Below are 18,277 nucleotides of genomic sequence, written 5' to 3' on the forward strand. Positions count from 1 at the left end.
AGACTGATAACCCCACGTGAGGTGGCTGTTAGTTGTTCTCAGAATATAAAATCCAGAGGATAATGTTAGTTGGTATATTCTTAGGGCTTCAGAATCTCCTCTATAAATCTCCTACATCCTAGTCTTGTGCCAAAATTTGAAATCTTATCTAGCATGTGCACTAAAATCATCTACTCCATGCTTGTGGTTGAAGAATCCCGAGGTTAATTAGGGTGGAGCAGATAAAGTAATATTTTGTGGGGGTTTTTTGGCACATGATTTCTAAGCCTGATTCTATCACTGACTTTTTAAGTGGACATTTGAAAAGTCCCTCATCCTTGCTTATTCCCCCACCCCATCCCACTACAAACAATATGTACTGGAAAGGGCTCCCCAAGTAGGCAGACTGCAGTCTAAATCTTAGCTCTGCCAAGATTAAACTGGGGCCATGGACATGTTGGTTGGGGACTTTGAAACGGAAGTTTTGGAAGGCAGCAGACTGTAGAGCTGTCCAACCCAAAAGCCCAACCCACTCCACAGCCACTGTGTTTCCCCCGGCGAAGGCTGAGAAAGTGAATTAGTAGCCCTGTGTCACACAAGAACAAACCTCCCCCTGGACCCCGCTCAGGCCAGGCCAGAACATGGATGACATGGAAAACGCCATTTATTGACCTCTAAATCTAATAAGAACTCTGCACAAGTGTCTGAAGAGGACTTTGACCTTGATCTTGTTGCTGTGCTCACTGACGTCAGCTTGCTTCTGTTTCCGTAGCCTCTGTCTCTGTTTTCTGAGATGCTAAGAGGATTTCACGCGCCCGTTTCCGCCGAAGCCTCTCAGCATTTGTGATCACCATGGGATGCAGAGGGAAAAAACCAGCAAGGCCTAAAAACAACAGGGTTGGCATTCATTACCACACAGTACAAGCCCATGTTTCCCTGGCAATGCAGCCTCACAGGATTTCGGTCTAACAGCGACCTGACCTAGAGCATGGATTTCAAACATGCTCCTCACTTCTTCCACCTACTCCTGACCGCAAGGAGACAATCAATCGGTGTTATCTCCTTCCTAACACTATTTTCCTTACCTAAGGAAGATAAACTGACAGCCCTTCAAGACACACAGTTCCCACTTTTAGAATAAAATCTCAGCCTCATAAAGGAGTCCACGGAAGTCACCAGATTCAAAATGGCAATGCGATCACAAGCCCCTTCACCTCTCACTCGAGCCCCGAGCAGCCCAAGGGTAATGGGAATCATTCTGAATTCTCATCTCCCTGTAATCGACTTCAACTTAAAATCTCTCGGTTGGGCTAGAGCCACGTTACCCAGAAGCTTTTCCACGGGTTGGGAGAGGTGGGCCCCGCAGCCGATCCAATGCCGGATCCGCTCCAGGTTGAGTGCCACGAGCTTCTCTCCGTGGGTGTTGGGCAGCGGGTCGTAGGAGCCCAGCTGCTCCACGAAGCGGCCGTCCCTGGGGAACTTGTTGTGCGCAGCCACGATGCGGTAGAAAGGCCGGTTGGTACAGCCGCCCAGGGCGAGACGGATGGTCAGGCGGCCTCCACGGTAGGCCTTGTGGAGGGGAGCAGCTGTGGAGAAGCAAGTGGTCAAGGCACAAAATGGGCAAAACCAGGTACAGGAGACAATCCTCTTCCTCCAGAGAAAACCCTCACTTCTACTCAAATCGGGGCCACCTGGCTTAGAAAACACCTTCTTTGTGAAACCTTCCCATGCACTCCGGCCAGAGACGACGTCCTCCTCCACCCCCGCCCGCCCAGCACAGGCCTGCCTGCCACCGACTGGCTCCGTGACAGGTCGGGCCGCAGCTGCCGCATCTGTAAGATGCTACTATGTCACACGGTGTCAGGGGGGTTCAAGGAGAAAATCGGGCGGGGTGTGTGGGGGGGGGGACGGGGAGAGGGAACCCAACGTAAGGCCCTGAGGCTATTCCCGGCCCGGATGGCCTCCAGCTCGCCTAGAACGGCGCCGCTGCACCGGGTCCTGCCCGCCCGCAAGACTCCCGGGGCCCGCCACTCACTGAGCTGGACCATGGTGCGGCCCGAGCGCCCCGCCGCCCGCAAGGGCCCCGTTACCGCCTCTGGCGGGGCGGAGGACGGACGGGCAGGGCCGAGGCTGCGAAACCGCGGGCTCCCGGCGCCCGGAGCGAAGCCTGTGGGTCTCGGGGCGGAAGTGAACGGTCCACTCGCCCAGCCCTTTCCGCCCCCACAGTTCCCATAATGCAACACGGTGGACTTTGCGTCCGTACTCCACCGGCTGCGGGGATGGCCGTGCTGACGCGAGTCCTCGCGGGGCGAGGAGGGTCAGAGGAGCCGGGAGCGGCCGAGGCAGGCGCCGCAGGGCCCGCCAGTCCCTCCTGCAGCCGGCGTTCCGGGGGGCACCTGCTCGCGCCCAGGCGCAGCCCGGAAACGCGGAGATGAAAGGGCGCTGAAGTCCCGGCCTGGTGGGGCACGGTGGGGGACACCGGACTAGAAAAGGACTCTACATGAGTGCACAGTTTACCCTTCTGTGTTTACTGATATGCCTCTCACCTTCCCTCCTATTCTCTGAACCTTCTCCAAAAAATAAAGGGGGGTTGGGGGCTTTTTCCTGGTTTTGCTGTGCAGTGAGTGGTCCAGGACAGGGGTGCAGTGTGCTTCCTGGTCATCTTTAGCCCGAGAATAATTACCTCCTTTGTGAGGTTTGCCTCTGTGAGAAGGTGGTTAGAGGGAGTGAGCACCTCCGCCTTCAGCAAAGACCTATTTAGAGTCTCTGTTCACCGTTGGATACAAAGGTCCTGCCCACAACTAATAATCTTGCCCTAATACAGCGACCCGAAGAGCTTTCTCCCTTTAGTTCCACCTTAGAAACGGGTGCCTAATTCCCACGTTCCATTAGGTACACCTGACCAGGGATCTTAGCAGTTGACTTCCTACAGGAGTTATCCTGATTACCTTTCATCAGAAACCCTAATAACGAACCCATTATGCCTTAATTACATATAATTATATTCTTATATATACTCCAGTATGCCTTAAATCCAGAATCACACTGATGAATTTTGAATCTCTTATTTTCATTTTTTATTGTCGTCCAGTTGACTGTCAACAAGTAAGACCAACCAGTAGCATTTGATAACGCAGTAAGATAGCAGTGGAAATAAATGAATGGGTTTCTGTTTGTGGCAGAGATTCTCTTGTCTTTATTCCCAGGTCTCATATAGTAAAGCATCCAGGATTCAATTTTTCTGGGAAGGAAAAAGCTCACAGTCCCATACAGAAAATTCTTCAGCTGGAAGGAGTCAGAAAGATGGATTTCCAAAGCCAACAGTCTCCTGTAACATGTGGATCTCTGCAATCAGAGTCTCATCTTTCAATTTTAGCTGTAATGGAGGAAGGAAGGGGACACATGTCATATCTGATATACCTATGTGGAGACCCCTAATTTCTTTTCTCTCTCTCTCTCTCTCTCTCTCTCTCTCTCTCTCTCTCTTAATGTATTGGTTTTTTTACAGAGAGGAAGAGAGAGGGATAGAGAGAAACATCAATGAGAAACATCGATCAGCTGCCTCCTGCACACTCCTTACTGGTGATGTGCCCGCAACCAAGGTACATGCCCTTGACTGGAATCAAACCTGAGACCCTTCAGTCCGCAGGCCGACGTTCTATCCACTGAGCCAAACCCGTTAGGGCGAGACCCCTAATTTCTAGGGCCATAGCTAAAGAACACAGTTCCTTTGGATGGAATTTGGCTATGTTTCCCTATTTCATGGTAATTCCATTAAAAGACCCCAGAATTGTGCTGGTTACATGGATATTTTCACTCTATGAAAATTCATCAAGCGGTATGAACATTCACAGTTTGCATTCTTTGTAAAAGAACTTTAATAAAGTTTATTTTGAAAAGGTTCACATCACCCAATATACCTTGACTAATATATACTATTCCTATTTGGTAAGTGACAGAAAGGAAACAAAGACATAGATCTGAATTTAATTTTAGAATCTAGATGTGTAGTAGAGACATCTAGTTGCCTACCCCCTATCTCCTTTCTTTACTAAAAAAGTCTTCATGACTTTTCAGGGTAGCAATGCAGCCAGCTAAAAAGCTACATTTCCTGCTTCCCTTGCAAGGGAAGTGTTTATGACCAAATTGGCCACTGAAATGCAAGTTGAAATCATTGCTCACTAAAAGGAGGTGAAATAACTAGCATGACACCTTTGTCCTTTCCTTCCATTTGGTTTTTTGTGCCTGAAACATGGATATAGTGGCTGGAGCTATATTGGCTGTTTTTCCACTCTGAGGGATGGGAACTGTATGCTATGGTTGCTGGAGCAGAAAGGTAGAAAGAGGGTGGGTCTCTTATGGGAGCTGTGGAGCTGTGGTACCAGTTCTGAACTCTACATTAGATGAGAAAAATAAAACTCCTAATTTGTTTAAGTCTTTCAAGTGGCTTATAATTCATAAGTGATGGGAGTTGGCAGATCACTGCTCATGAGCCAAATCTAGCACTCTTCCTGTTTTTGTAAATAAAGTTTTATTTGAGCCCTAGCCGGTTTGGCTCAGTGGAGAGAGTGTCAGCCTGCGGACTGAAGGGTACCCAGTTGGATTCCGGTCAAGGGCACATGCCCAGGTTGTGGGCTCAATCCCCAGTAGGGGGCGTGCAGGAGGCAGCTGGTCAGTGATTCTCTCTCATCATTGATGTTTCTATCCCTTTCTCCCTCTCACTTCCTCTCTGAAATTAATACAATTTTTAAAAGTTTTATTTGAAACACACCCATGTTCATTTGTTTATGAATTATTTATGGCTGCTTTTTCACTACAAGTCAGAGTGTAGTAGTTTCAATAGAGACTGTTTGGCCCACAAAGCCTAAAATATTTCCTATTTTGCCATTTACAGGGAAAATTTGTTGACTCCTAGCTAGACCAATACCTTCATTTTACACATGAGGAAATGAGGCCCAGAGAGTTTAACACAGTATGTTAATGGCAAAACTAGAACCATAATTCAGGTCTACTGACTCCCTGGCCATCTGTCTTTCCATTAACCCGTATTCTCTAAAAAAAAAAAGATCCCCCATGGGGCACTCTCCCTCCAGGGAGCATGCCCAAGCCATCCCCTTCCTCCCCTCCTTCCCCCATAGGCATGTATCTCCTAAACTTCAAGGGACCACGGGAGACTTGCAACAGGGGAGCAATGAGCAGCAGCAGCCTGTCCTGGGCTAACTCCCCGAACCTGTCTCCAAGGCCCCCTTTTCTCTGACTTCCCAGTGAGCCAAGGCAGCCCAGCATAGGCCCTCTGGTTGCTTCTTCTATGCCCTTCTTGGTTTCACTATTCTAAGTGTGTTTTTGCTGCAGTCCATAAATTCTTGCTTGCTTTACTATCAAAAAGAAAAAAAAGAGACCCCCCCCCATGTAATATGTGGGTTATTCCTACAAACCCAGAAGCCCTATGATGATGGGAAAGATGGTAAGAAAAGCTTCTAGAAAAATATTCACATCAAAAAATGCTAAAAAGTTCTGAGTTAAACTAGTACCTTCCTCTCAGTTTCTTAACCTCAGTACAGTGCAGACAAACAGCAGAGGCATCTGCATATCATACCTTCATCGTGTACTTGTAGGCTTGCTCAGCTTCCAGTTGCCGTCCAGCCTGAAAAAAAGAGGAGCAGCTGGTGACAATGATATCCCAAAACATGATGATGGCAAAGTCCATTACCAAAAACTTCTACTTGAAGCAGAGGAGTCCATACCTTCTTACTTAGGAAACTGAATTCACAGGTGAAGCAGGAAAATGAAAGGTGGTAGGAAAAAGCACATATAAGATATACATCCCTTTTTTTATTTCAAAATCTTAAAGATAACTTGGCCTTTCATTTTTTTTTTTCTGAAAGCACCATGAGTCATTTGTTCCTCTCATGATTGAAGCCATCCAGTGAATAAGAACTAACACATATAGTGTTTACTTTGTGGTTTAAATTGTTCACATTGTTTTAAGTGTTTTACATACTTTCATCTTGATCCTCAAAACAACCCTAGGAGATAACTATTTATAATTCCCTGTTTACAGATAGAAAAATCTGGGCACAGAGAGGATAAATAACTTGCAGATTATGAAGCTAATAAGTGGAGGAGCCAGATTTTAAGATAATTTAGTCTGGCACCAGAGTCTAAGTTTTTAACTTTATCTTGTCTCTGTGCATTAGAAAAAGCAGATACTGGAATTACTTCCATGCAGATGTGAATATGAGATGAGAACACTACTCCTAGTTATTCTTACATGAAGGAATTAAATGAGAATAATATGAATTCACTATTATACTTCACAAGTTTGTGCATAACAAATTAGAGTATGGAAAGTCACTTGGGAAAGCTTAAATACATAAATATGAATGCTCAGGCTAGAAAGGAACTTAGAGAATATCTAGTCCAATTTCCATTGATTTTTTTTTTTTTTTTTTTTTTTAGAGAGAGAGAGAGAGATTGAAAGGGAGGGAGAGACAGAGAGAAACATCGATGTGAGACACACACAGATTGGTTACCTACCACACATGCCCTAATGAGGGCCAGGGATCAAGCCTGCAACCAACACTGAGCCAAACTGGCTAGGGCTAATTTCCTTTTTAAAAAAATTTTTTTTTTATTGATTTCAGAGAGGAAGGGAGAGAGAGATAGAAACATCAATGATGAGAATCATTGATTGGCTGCCTCCTGCATGCCCCCTACTGAGGATCGAGCCTGCAACCCAGATATGTGCCCTTGACTGGAATCGAACCCAGGACCCTTCAGTCCCCAGGCCGATGCTCTATCTACTGAGCCAAACCAGCTAGGGCTAGGGCTAATTTCTTGATTTAACTGCTTAATCCATTGATATTTCAGTTCTCTTTTCTAAAATATATATTTAAGGCTATAAATTACCCTCTCTATATTGCTTTAATTATATTCCATATTTTTAACATATAATAGCTCTGTTTTTATTCAGTCCCATTTCAATTATCTATTGAAGTGTAACAAGCCATCTCAACACTTAATGGTTTAATACACAATATATTATATTGTGTATTCCTCACAATTCTATGGGCTATCTGGACCAGTCTGCTGATTTTCCTGGGTTCATTCATGCAGTTGTAGACATCTGACAATTTGGTTAAGGGCTGGGGGGCTAAGATCTCACTCAAAGAGTGAGGTTGGCTGTTGACCAGGGTGCTTCAGTTATCCTCCAGGTGGACTTTGAGCCTCCAATAGGCTAAATTGGGTTTCTTCACAGCATGTGGTCCCAGGGTTTCAAGAGAGCAAGAGTAGTAGCTACAGGATCTTTAAAGGCCTAGTCTCTGAGAACTTACACAATGTCACTTCCATCATATTCTACTGATCAAAGTAATTCACAAGTGCAGCTCAAATTCCAGGGAGTGGAGAATGAGGAGACATTACCTCTTGATGGGAAAAATGGCATTACATTACAAAGGGGTGTACATGAAAGCGTAATTAAATGGGAGACAGTATTATAAAAACCTACAGAAAGGCCTGCATTATTTTTCTACAGCCGTGTAACAAATTACCACAAATTAAGTGGCTTAAAACAATAGCCACTTATCATCTCATAATTTCCACTGGTCAGAAGTCTGGCATGGCTCAACCGGTTCTCTGCTTAGGGTCTCACGAGGCCAAAATCAAGGTGTCAGTGGGGGTGGGTTCTTATGTGGAATCTACTTGCAACCTCATTCAGGTTTTTGGCAGAATTCAGTTCCTTGTACTTGCAGGGTGGAGGTCCCCATTGCCTTACTGGCTGTGAGCAGGGAATGCTTTCAGCCTCTGGAGGCCACCCACATTCCTTGATGGTTCCTCTCCATCTTTAAGGCAGCAATTGTGTGTTGAATCTTTCTTGGGCTTTGAATCTCTCTGACTTCCCTTCACAGCAGTACCTATATTAGTATTTGATGTAATAATCTTGAGAGATCATCTTCAGAATTCTACCTACCACAAGACAGTATCATGATTTACTCTTTGACTCATGAATTAATTACAAACATGTTTTAAGTTTACAAATGTATGAGTCTTTTGGCCTATCTTTTAATTGTTGCTTTATAATTTTATTGCAGTGTGATCTACATGCATTTGTTGAGCCTGTCATTGTGGTCTAGCATATGAATAATTTATTCATTTGTGATTGAAAAGAATATGCATTCTCTACTTGTTGGGTGCAGAGTTCTATGTTGTTTGAGCTCAACATTGTTAACTGTCCCCCCCACTTTTTTTTCTCATCCTCATCTGAGGGTATGTTTTTTTTTAGAGAGAGGAAATGAGAAAGAGAAACATTGATTGAACTCCCAACATAGGTATGTGTGCAACCTAGGTATGTGCTCTGACTGGGAATCCAAGCTGCAACCTTTTTTGTGTGTGTATGGGACGATGCTCCAACCAACTGAGCCACCTGGGCAGGGCACCTTGTTGTTTTATTGAAATCTCACATACCTTTAATTTTTTCCTATTTGATCTATCAGTTTTTGCAAGAAATGTATTAAAATCTTCCATTTTGACACGGTTAGTTTAAAGATGAAGAAACTGCCTGGCCAGTATGGTTCAGTGGTTGAGCAATGACCTATCAACCAGGAGATCAGGGTTCGATTTCCGGTCAGGGCACATGCCTGGGTTGCAGGTTCAATCCCCTGTGTGGGGTGTGCATGAGGCAGACAGTCAATGAGTCTCATCATTGGTGTTTCTATCTCTCTCCCTCTCTGAAATAAATATAAAATATGTTTTTAAACAAATAAAATAATAAAGATGAAAAAACTGAGGCCCAGTAAGTGCTGTGACTTGCCCAGGATTTCACAGCCAATTGGGACAGAGCTGGGGTAAGAATACGGGTGTTTCCATGTTGATATTCAGGAAGAGAAGATCCAGTAATTTTTATTTTGTTCGTTTCTCTTACAATCAAAATACTCCCCATCAGTTTGGTGTCATATTGGCCTCTCTTTTGTCATTCATATAATACTCAAATCTGAAGCTGATCAAACCTCAACTGTCATGCATTAATGGCCATCCCAATTATCTCTTCTTTTATTTAGTTCCTTATCTCTTTGCCTAAGAGGGCATTGTAAAAGGATAGCAAGCACTCACTTTCAGGCTGACCAGGGCCAGATATGCCCATACTTCAGCATTGTTGTTGTTCAATGCATTGGCTTCAGAGAGAGCGTCCTCTGCCTCCGAGATCTCCTCCAGCTTGACAAAAAAAAATGTATGAGTTGTTAAGTCAATGCAGTTTTGGTTTTTTAAATATACTTTTTATTGATTTTTTTACAGAGAGGAAGGGAGAGGAATAGAGAGTTAGAAACATCGATCAGCTGCCTCCTGCACACCCCCTACTGGAGATGGGCCTGCAACCAAGGTACATGCCCTTGACTGGAATCGAACCTGGGACCTTTCAGTCCGCAGGCCGACGCTCTATCCACTGAGCCACACGGACTAGGGCAAGTCAATATAGTTTTTACTTAAGTCATCTGAGTCAGCTTAGCTGAAAATACTATGTCCAAATAACATTGGTGTACATGGCCTATACCAATGGCTTTCAACTTTTTTTTTTAGGCAACAGAACTTTTTCTTCAAACAAAATCCTGTGTGGTGGCCCAATATATAAACCAGTTAAAAGTAAAACTGCTCTGCTTAAAAAGCCAGGTAGGGGAATCTGGAGCCCTGCTTTCTAGGCTTTCTTCCTCTTTCCTCTACAGCAGTCCCAGCAGGGCATCCATGAACCGTGGAGCTTCGGTGGCAGGGTTGGGAAACCAGAAGTATTTACTGTTGTGTGTGCATCATTCAGTGATTTCCCCATACACAATGGGCTATCAGATACATTTGTAGTCTTTCCCTTTACATTCTACATCCCTTTCTTAAGGTAAAAGTCCTGTCAAAATACTATCATTCAGAAAGCTTCCTTTCCCCTGAAATTAGTTATTAACACCGCAGTCTTGAACAATCAACACAATACTCAGTGACTCTAGGGTGTTTCCTGAGCTCTGGCTACATGGATATCATTTTTGCTTCCTAAAACTGTGAATTTGCTTTGTAAAATCTTCCAAAAGGCCAGCCAAGGAAAGAATAAGGAACTCCTTTCCCCAATAAAATAGTTCTTCATAGTTTCTGCTTCAGAAGATAATGGATTTCTAGGCCCACGACAATATGAAGAATGACCTTTCAGCAAGTCCTATACCTTGGCCTACATTTTAAATGTCTCTGAAATACTGATTCATTATTTATTCAACATATATGTCCTAAGGATTTACTCTCTGTCAGGCAGCATGTTAGATACTGGGAATACAAACAGTTCACTACAGGAGGGAAAGAGGAGGTGGGAAAAACTCAAACACATAAATAGTTCTAATACAGAATAAAAGCACATATATTTTCTAGTGGAGGGACAAAGGAAAATAGTAATAATTCTATCCTGAGAATAAAGGATACTCTCAGAAGAAACATTACTAAAGTAAATCTTGAAAGATAAATAGGAGTTTGTTAACTGTACAAGGTGAAGAAAGGCATTCCAGGTAAAAGGAATACTATATATAAATGCATAAATAATGGCATCTCAGAAAACTCTTAAATATGCCTGGAGAGAGAGAGAGAGAGAGAGAGAGAGAGAGAGAGAGAGAGAGAGAAAGAGAGAGAGAGAGAGAAAAGAAGAAGAAGAAGAAGAAGAAGAAGAAGAAGAAGAAGAAGAAGAAGAAGAAGAAGAAGAAGAAGAAGAAGAAGAGGAGGAGGAGGAGGAGGAAGAGGAGGAGGAGGAGGAGGAGGAGGAGGAGGAGGAGGAGGAGGAAGGGGAGGGGAGGGGAGGGGAGGGGAGGGGAGGGGAGGGGAGGGGAGAGGGGAGGGGAGGAGGAGAGGAGGAGAGAAGAGAGACGAGAGAGAAAGTGGTAAGACTAAAGGGTTTGGCAGAGACCAGATCATATTACCAGGTAGTTAAACCTCTTTCAAACATTAAGCAGTGGTTCTCAACCTTCCTAATGCTGCAACCCTTTAATACAGTTCCTCATGTTGTGGTGACCCCCAACCATAAAATTATTCTTGTTGCTACTTCATAACTGTAATTTTGCTACTGTTATGAATCATAATGTAAATACTGATATGCTATATGTGTTTTCCGATGGTCGCGACCCATAGGTTGATAACCGCTGCATTAGAGAGAAGGAAAGAAGGGTTGCTCTGGAGTTTCAGGGGTGGTAGAGCAAAGAGTACAAAGGCCTACCCGAAGCTGAAGCAGCTACTCCTGCATATGGAAAGGCAACGAACTTAATAAATATCAACCAATTTCTTTAATTAAATAGATTCTTTATATCCCATATTACTTTTTTTCTTATAGATATTATTATAAAACTAGAGGCCCAGTGCACGAATTCATGCATGGGTGGGGTCCCTCAGCCTGGCCAGCAATCAAGGCCTATCAGGGTCCAGCCAGCAGGGGGCAGGGGCCCCAGGAGGTTGGCTAGCCAGGAGGAGGGACCATGGGAGGTTGGCTGGCTGGCCCCCTGATTGGGACTGATGGGGGCGCTGGCCAGGCTTGGGGGGGAAGGGAGGGTCACGGGAGGTTGGTTGTGGGAGTGCACTGACCACCAGGGGGCAGCTCCTGCATTGAGCATCTGCCCCCTGGTGATCAGTGTGCATCACAGCAACTGGTCGACCGGTCGTTCTGGTCGTTCAGTTGTAACAGTCACTTAGGCTTTTATATATATAGGTTATGAGCTTCTTTACCAAATAACATGAAATTTTTATTATATAGCTTCCTAGTTCAGGTTTTTGTGGGATTTTTCTACTTCAGATTGACCTTCAGTTTACTAAACTGCTTTGAAGAGCAATTTTGCATTAGAGAAAACTGCCCTGATTGGCATTTCACTGTCATCCCAGGGTGCTTGAAAGACCAAGGAATCAAGGTCAGCTCTATGCACAGGGTTAGTATCAAGCCCTCACCCTCTTACCCGATAACAGGCAATTCCCAGTCCCAGCCAGGTAAGGCATGAAGGTGATCTCTTACAGGCTTGCAGGTAGGTTTTCTTTGCCTTTTCATACTGTAGAAAGAAAGCACCCCTAAACTATTGTTCTTTTAGAAGCATCAAACACTGCGTTGCTATGATAATTACGGTGCTTCTGCAGTTGATCTCCAGACCAATCTAAGTCCAATGAAGTTATATGTTTTTCTTAAAACTTAATTGGGAGGGGGAAGTTTTAGGTTCACAGCAAAACTGAAAGCTCAGAGATTCCCCATATATATGATCTAGTGGAGGGACCAAGGATAATTGGCCATCTAAATCCTGTGTGGTGGCCCAATATATAATAAACCAGTTAAAAGTAAATCTACTTTTACTTTAGCCTCCCCCACTACCAACATCCCCCGCAGACTGGTACATTTGTTACAACTGACAAACCTACATTGACACTTCATCATCACCCAAAGTCCATAGTTCACCTTAGGGTTCACCCTTGGTGGTGTACATTCTATGGGTTTGAACAAATGTGTAATGACATATGTATATCCCTCATTAGAGTATTTTTTCTGCCCTAAACATTCTCCGTGCTCCACCGCTTCATCACTCCCCTTCCCCAACTCCTGGAAACCACTGATCTCTTTACTCTCTCTATAGTTTTGCCCTTTTCAGAATGTCATACAGTTAGAACCATGTAGTATGTAGACCTCTCAGATTGGTTCCTTTCACTTAGTAACATGCATTTAAGGTTCCTTTGTATTTTTTCATAGCTTATTTCCTTTTAGCACTAAGTAGTATTCCATCGTCTGGGCGTACCACAGATTATTTATCTATTCACCTACTGAAGGACGTCTTTTGTTGCTTCCAAGTTTTTCCCATTATGAATCAAGCTACCATAAACACCTGTTTGTAGATTCTGTGTGGATATAAGTTCTCAATTCCTTTGGGTAAATATTTAGGAGAAAAATCGTTGCATGGTATGGTAAGAATATTCTTAGTTTTGTAAAATATCACCTAATTGTCATCCAAAGTGGCTGTACCATTTTGCATTCCCACCAGCAACAAATCAGAGTTCCTGTTGCTCTACATTCTTGTCAGTGTTTGATGTTGTCGGTGTTCTAGATTTTGGCCAGATTTTGGTGTGTAGTGGTATTTCATCTTTTTAATTTGCATTTCCCTGATGACATATTATGTGGAGCATCTTTTCATATGCTTATTTGTCATCTACATATCTTCTTTGGTGAGGTATCTTTAAGATCTTTCACCCATTTTTAAATCAGGTTATTTTCTTATCATTGAGTTTTAAGACTTCTTCGTATATTTTAGATAACAGTCCTTTATCAAATATGTCTTTTGCAGATATTTTTCTCCCAGTTTGTGGTTTGTCCTCTCATTCTCTTCATATTGTCTTTTGCAGAGCTTAAGTTTTTCATTTCAATGAAGTCTAACTTAAAATCTTTCTTTCATGGATCATGCCCTTGGTGTTGTACCTAAAAAGTCAGAACTATTCCCAATGTCATATAGGTTTTCTTCTATATTATCTTCTAGGAGTTTTATAGTTTTGCATTTTACATTTATTCTATGATTCACTTTGAGTTAATTTTGAAGGTATCAGGTCTTGTGTCTAGATTTATTTTTTTGCATATGGGTATCCAGTTGTTCCACCACCATTTGTTGAAAAGATTTTCTTTGCTCAATTGTATTGCCTTTGTTCCTTTGTCAAAGATCAGTTGACTATATTTATGTGAGTCTATTTCCAGGCTCTCTTCTGTTCCATTGATCTGTTTGCCTATTCTTTCACTTTTACCACCCTGTCTTGATTATTGTTCTAGTTTATAGTGTGTCTTGTAGTCAGGTAAGGGGTCAGTCCTCTACTTTTGTTCTTCTCTTTCAATGTAGTACTGGCTATTCTGGGCTTGGATTGTATTTTATGTCTATTTTCAGGGAAATATTACAAGAAGACTGGTGAGAGGAGAAGGAAAGACTAAATTAAAGGGCAAACTTTGCTGTGAAAGCAGTTCCAAAAACATTTATAGTCTCTAAGAGTTGAGGCAAGGAGTTACACTGAAAATTCTGGGTGATCCCAGTGATTACCAGAATTCCAGCTAGATCTTATGGATTACCCCTTTTTGCTTAAAAGTGACATCATGTGGTAGGATGATAGACACAGAATCTCTGAACTAAGGATTTTACTTGATAGAGCCTCATTATTCTGAGAGTCTACTCCCTTATTATAAAACGTCTTAGAAGCTTTCGGTAGTACAGGAGACATTTAGAAAAACTAAAAATAAAAAAAAAATTTAAAAAGTAGTAGGCCCCAAAGGACCACTTTTTGTTCTGTATCTTCAGTGTGAGAGATGGAACTATAGCTGAGCCTCAGCAAATAGCCTATGAACTCCTTGCCTAGTGACTGCATAAGTCAGCAGTTCTGTGACGATGCAGCTTGCAATGACATCAGAAAGCTTTCTATTATTTACTTCACTGTAATTTTTCCCTTTTAAACCTATGTGAACTTTCCTACTTAAATTATAAGGCATTGTAACTTCCTGTTTCTGTTGTTTAATTTTAAATATAAAGAAAACTAGGTATTCGGGAGGTGGGAGTGGGGTCAGGGGGAAAATGGAATAAAGTAAAAACAAAAGCACAGAATCAAAAGGCCTTTGGGAGGATGTTGATAATTGTTGAAATGGGATGATGAGTCCATGTTGGTTCATTCTACTAATCTGTTTACTTTGTGTGTATTTGAAATTTTCCATAAAAGAACGTTTCTTTTAGAAAGCTTTGGGGATTTCCTAAAATATGGATAGGAATTACTAAAGAGTCAAGTCAGAGTACCCTGTGAAACGGGGTTAGCCTCAGCTGAATTAAATATAATCCTTTGTGTTGAGGAGAAAGTTTGGAGGATTTATTTTAAAGCCCATAACACTTTCCATTAGTTAAAGCAAGCTGAGAATATTTTCACTACTGCTAACAAAGAAAAATAGCTAAAATAAAATTTATTGAGTTTTTTCATCTTTATTGTTGAAAGTATTACATAGGTCCTCTCCCACCCCCCCAATTAACCTCTTCCAGTCCCCAAATTTATTGAGTTCTTAATAACTTTAGTGTCGTAATGGTTAAAACCACAGACTAGTATGAGAATGCCTTGTTTAAATCCTGTTTCTATTAATTGCTGGTTATCTGGTGTTGGGCAGCCACTTTACCTTTCAATGTAGAAGTGCCACTGCCATATTACTATTGTTAGTCCACAGGGATGTTAACACTTGACTAGTCAGGTCCCAGACCATGACCCGATTTACATGGTTACTCCCCTCCCTTCCTCTATCCCTCACCTCTTTCTCTTCCAGATAGATGTGCCCCAGTCGCAGGAAGATGAAGTGCATCTCAGAAGCATCCACTACAAAACTAATGGTTCTCTCATAGCATGCCTTGGCCTCAGCATGATCTCCTCTCAGAAAATAGAGATGGCCCTTCAGACCCCAGACGTTAGGGTTCTGAAAAAGGAAAGAACAAGTCGTACATGGGATGAGGTGGCATTTAAAAGTACATTAATGAGCTTTGTCTAACATTTAGATGTAGGTTACATCTGTCTTCTTTTTCTAGCACAGTTAGAAAGAGGGCCCCCTTCAGTTGCACTGAAAGAGATTCTTCTAGGTCTGCCCTCTCACTTCTTTCTTGCATTCTTCAAAGCTATTTTTGTCTTTGGGGTAAATATTAAGAAAAACAGTGAAGCATACAATAGTAGAGTTCACAATGAGAAAAACAGAAGTCCAAAAAAACTTGAATAGATAAACTATCTGCGAATGAGCTGTCCTTCCTTATCTTTTCTCTGCCCTTTGCAAAACTCATGAGTGCTTAAGAAAAACAAATGAGTTAACTGATAAATGATGACCCCACCCCTCTCGTGTAACCAGAAATCTACCTGTGATATAGCAACACCACCTCTAAGAAAGCTGCTGACCCCTTGTCCAAACTAAACTCAAGAGGCTCTAGCAAAAGTTATTACCAGGTAGTCCATCTGGGCTGCTTGTTGAAGGCATTCCTCTACCTTGACAAAGTCCTTCTTGAGAAGGTGTGTCTGAGCCAGCACCAAGTAATACTCACAGCTGGGGCCTCCTTGAGGACATAACAGCTCATGTGCAAGGACTCTGTGCACATACTGCAAAAAATCAGATTATAAGGGACATGTAAATGGCTGCACTATGTCAGTTCCATAGCGTATGGTCAAAGGTTCTGTTTCTGATAATAAGTAATAAGGAACATATTACAGAATGAAATGATTATCCATTTCAAAAGGTTAGAGGTGAATTATAAACATTCAGCACATCATGGTTCCATTACCAGTTATTCACTTAGTCACAAATGTAGACTTTTTCAAATGAATAATCAGCAATATTATACAATGCTAGTCATACTAGATGGGTTTTAACTTGTAATCTGTTATGCAACGGACGAAGACACTTCATTTACATTTATTCATGAGGTAACATTTTCAGGCAGCTGTAATTGTAAGGAAATTTAAAGTGAGGCAAAACCTCCCTTTCTAAAATTCTAGACTTAGGATATTGGAAACAGTGTGTCTGTTTCTGGCACACTCTCAAACATTTGTTATGGTCATAAGTTTTTACTTAGAGCTATTCTTTATTTTTAGTACTATACAAGGCCTGCAAATTTGACAAAATCACATTGACTGGCTAAACAGAGGGGGGAACCCTTCTTTTCTCTCCCCTTTGCTCCTATCTCAGTCTAGTAGTTGTACCAGTTAATAATGCGGATTTTGTAATCAAAGACGACACGACATTTTCCCCATCTTTAGGTAATTTGTGGATACCATTCCAATAGAACTTCTCTTGTTTTGACGCAAACCATTCAGTGACCCAATTTTCCACTTCTTCATATGTTTTGAAGTGCTGCTCAGAAAGTGCATGTGCCATCGATCGGAACAAGCGGTAATCTGAAGGAGCAAGGTCTGATGAATACAGAGGGTGGGTTAATACTTCCCTGGCAAGATCTTTTTATGTGTCTTTAACCGGTTTTGAAGTGTGTGATGGTGCATTATCATGAAGCAAAATTACTTTGCCGTGTCTTCTGGCACATTCTGGTCTTTTCATGATCAAAGCGTGGTTCAAATTGATTATAGTGGGGCCTTGACTTACGAGTTTAATTCGTTCCGAGACCGAGCTCGTTAAGGAGCTCATTAACTCAAATTATTCTATCAACTCAATGCAAAAAATTGGCCGAGAGACAGCTGGTATCTCAAAAAACTCGTTAGTCGGGACAGTCGTAAGTCAAGGCCCCACTGTATTTGTTGTCGGCAGCGATCAGTATTAACGGTTTCACCTGGTTTTAGAAGCTCATAATACACCACACCTTCCTGATCCCACCAAACGCAGAGCATTGACTTTTTTCAGAAGCAATTTGGCCTTTCAGTCCATGTTGATGGTTGACCTGGATCAACCCATGATTTTGTGCATTTGGGATTCTCAAAATAAATCCACTTTTCATTGCCAGTCACAATTCTATGTAAAAGACTTTCTTTCGTGCCATTGAAGCAACATTTTACTGATTTCGGTTTTCCATTTGTCTTTCATTCAGTTGATGTGGCACCCATTTTCCTTCCTTTAAAATCTTTCCCATTGCTTGTAAACGATCAGAAATTGTTTGTTGGTTTTTCGGACCAAGATGGCGGCATAGGTAAACACAGGAGACCGCTGCCGCAAACAACCACTTCAAAAATACAACTAAAAGACGGAACGGACATCACCCAGAACCACAGGAAGGCTGGCTGAAGAGAGACTCTACAACTAGAAGGAAAGAGAACAGCAAACCAAGGCTCAGAGGAGGCGCAGTGTGGAAAATACAAAGGTACCGAGGTGCGCGCGAAAGCGGGCTGGTGGCTGAGGGCGCGGTTGTCATTTTCAATCAGGAGGGAGTCTCAGACTCTGAGCTCCAGATCCGGGCGAGTCTCTAGGGACTCAGACTCAAACGGGAGAAGCGGGATTGTCTGGCATCAGTTGGAACGTGAGGGCAGCTTTCTCTCCGAGGTTTGCAGCCGTTGCTGGGGTTCTGAGAAGCAGAGCCTCTGGGAACGGGACTGAGAGCAGCCATAACTGCTCCCTCCGCCCGCCCTGCTGATCCCGTGCGACCCGCCCCGCCCAAGCCCTGCACGGAGCCATTTGCCAGATAGCTTCAGGCAAAGGCTAGATTAGCACCTCCCTAGAGGACAGAAGTTTTCCCACTGTAGACACAGCTGATTCTCACAGCCAGTTGGTCTGGAGGTCAAATCCCCCTAGTATTAACTACAACAATCAAGGCTTAACTACAACAAGACTGCGCAC

General features: G+C 42.8%; 2 protein-coding genes across 2 annotated transcripts in view; both read right to left on the bottom strand.

Annotated features, from left to right (window-relative positions):
• Positions 1–625: 625 nt before the first annotated feature.
• Positions 626–2,174, bottom strand: MRPS16 (mitochondrial ribosomal protein S16). The gene is made up of 3 exons (XM_070431953.1): positions 2,015–2,174; positions 1,305–1,565; positions 626–862 (listed from the first exon to the last, which is right to left on the bottom strand). The coding sequence occupies exons 1-3, from the start codon at positions 2,025–2,027 to the stop codon at positions 729–731; spliced, it is 408 nt and encodes a 135-aa protein (XP_070288054.1). The 5' UTR covers positions 2,028–2,174; the 3' UTR covers positions 626–728.
• Positions 2,175–3,056: 882 nt separating this feature from the next.
• Positions 3,057–18,277, bottom strand: part of CFAP70 (cilia and flagella associated protein 70) — a 107,573-nt gene continuing 92,352 nt past the window's right edge. Inside the window, 6 exon segments of the mRNA XM_070432969.1 lie at positions 3,057–3,355; positions 5,576–5,623; positions 9,088–9,189; positions 11,934–12,023; positions 15,272–15,433; positions 15,946–16,098. Coding sequence (XP_070289070.1) covers positions 3,275–3,355; positions 5,576–5,623; positions 9,088–9,189; positions 11,934–12,023; positions 15,272–15,433; positions 15,946–16,098 — 636 coding nt within the window. The 3' untranslated portion in view covers positions 3,057–3,274.

This window comes from Myotis yumanensis, unplaced genomic scaffold (assembly GCF_028538775.1).
Source record: "Myotis yumanensis isolate MYYU_CA2020_CCGP unplaced genomic scaffold, mMyoYum1.0.hap1 SCAF_13, whole genome shotgun sequence".
NCBI lineage: Eukaryota > Metazoa > Chordata > Mammalia > Chiroptera > Vespertilionidae > Myotis > Myotis yumanensis.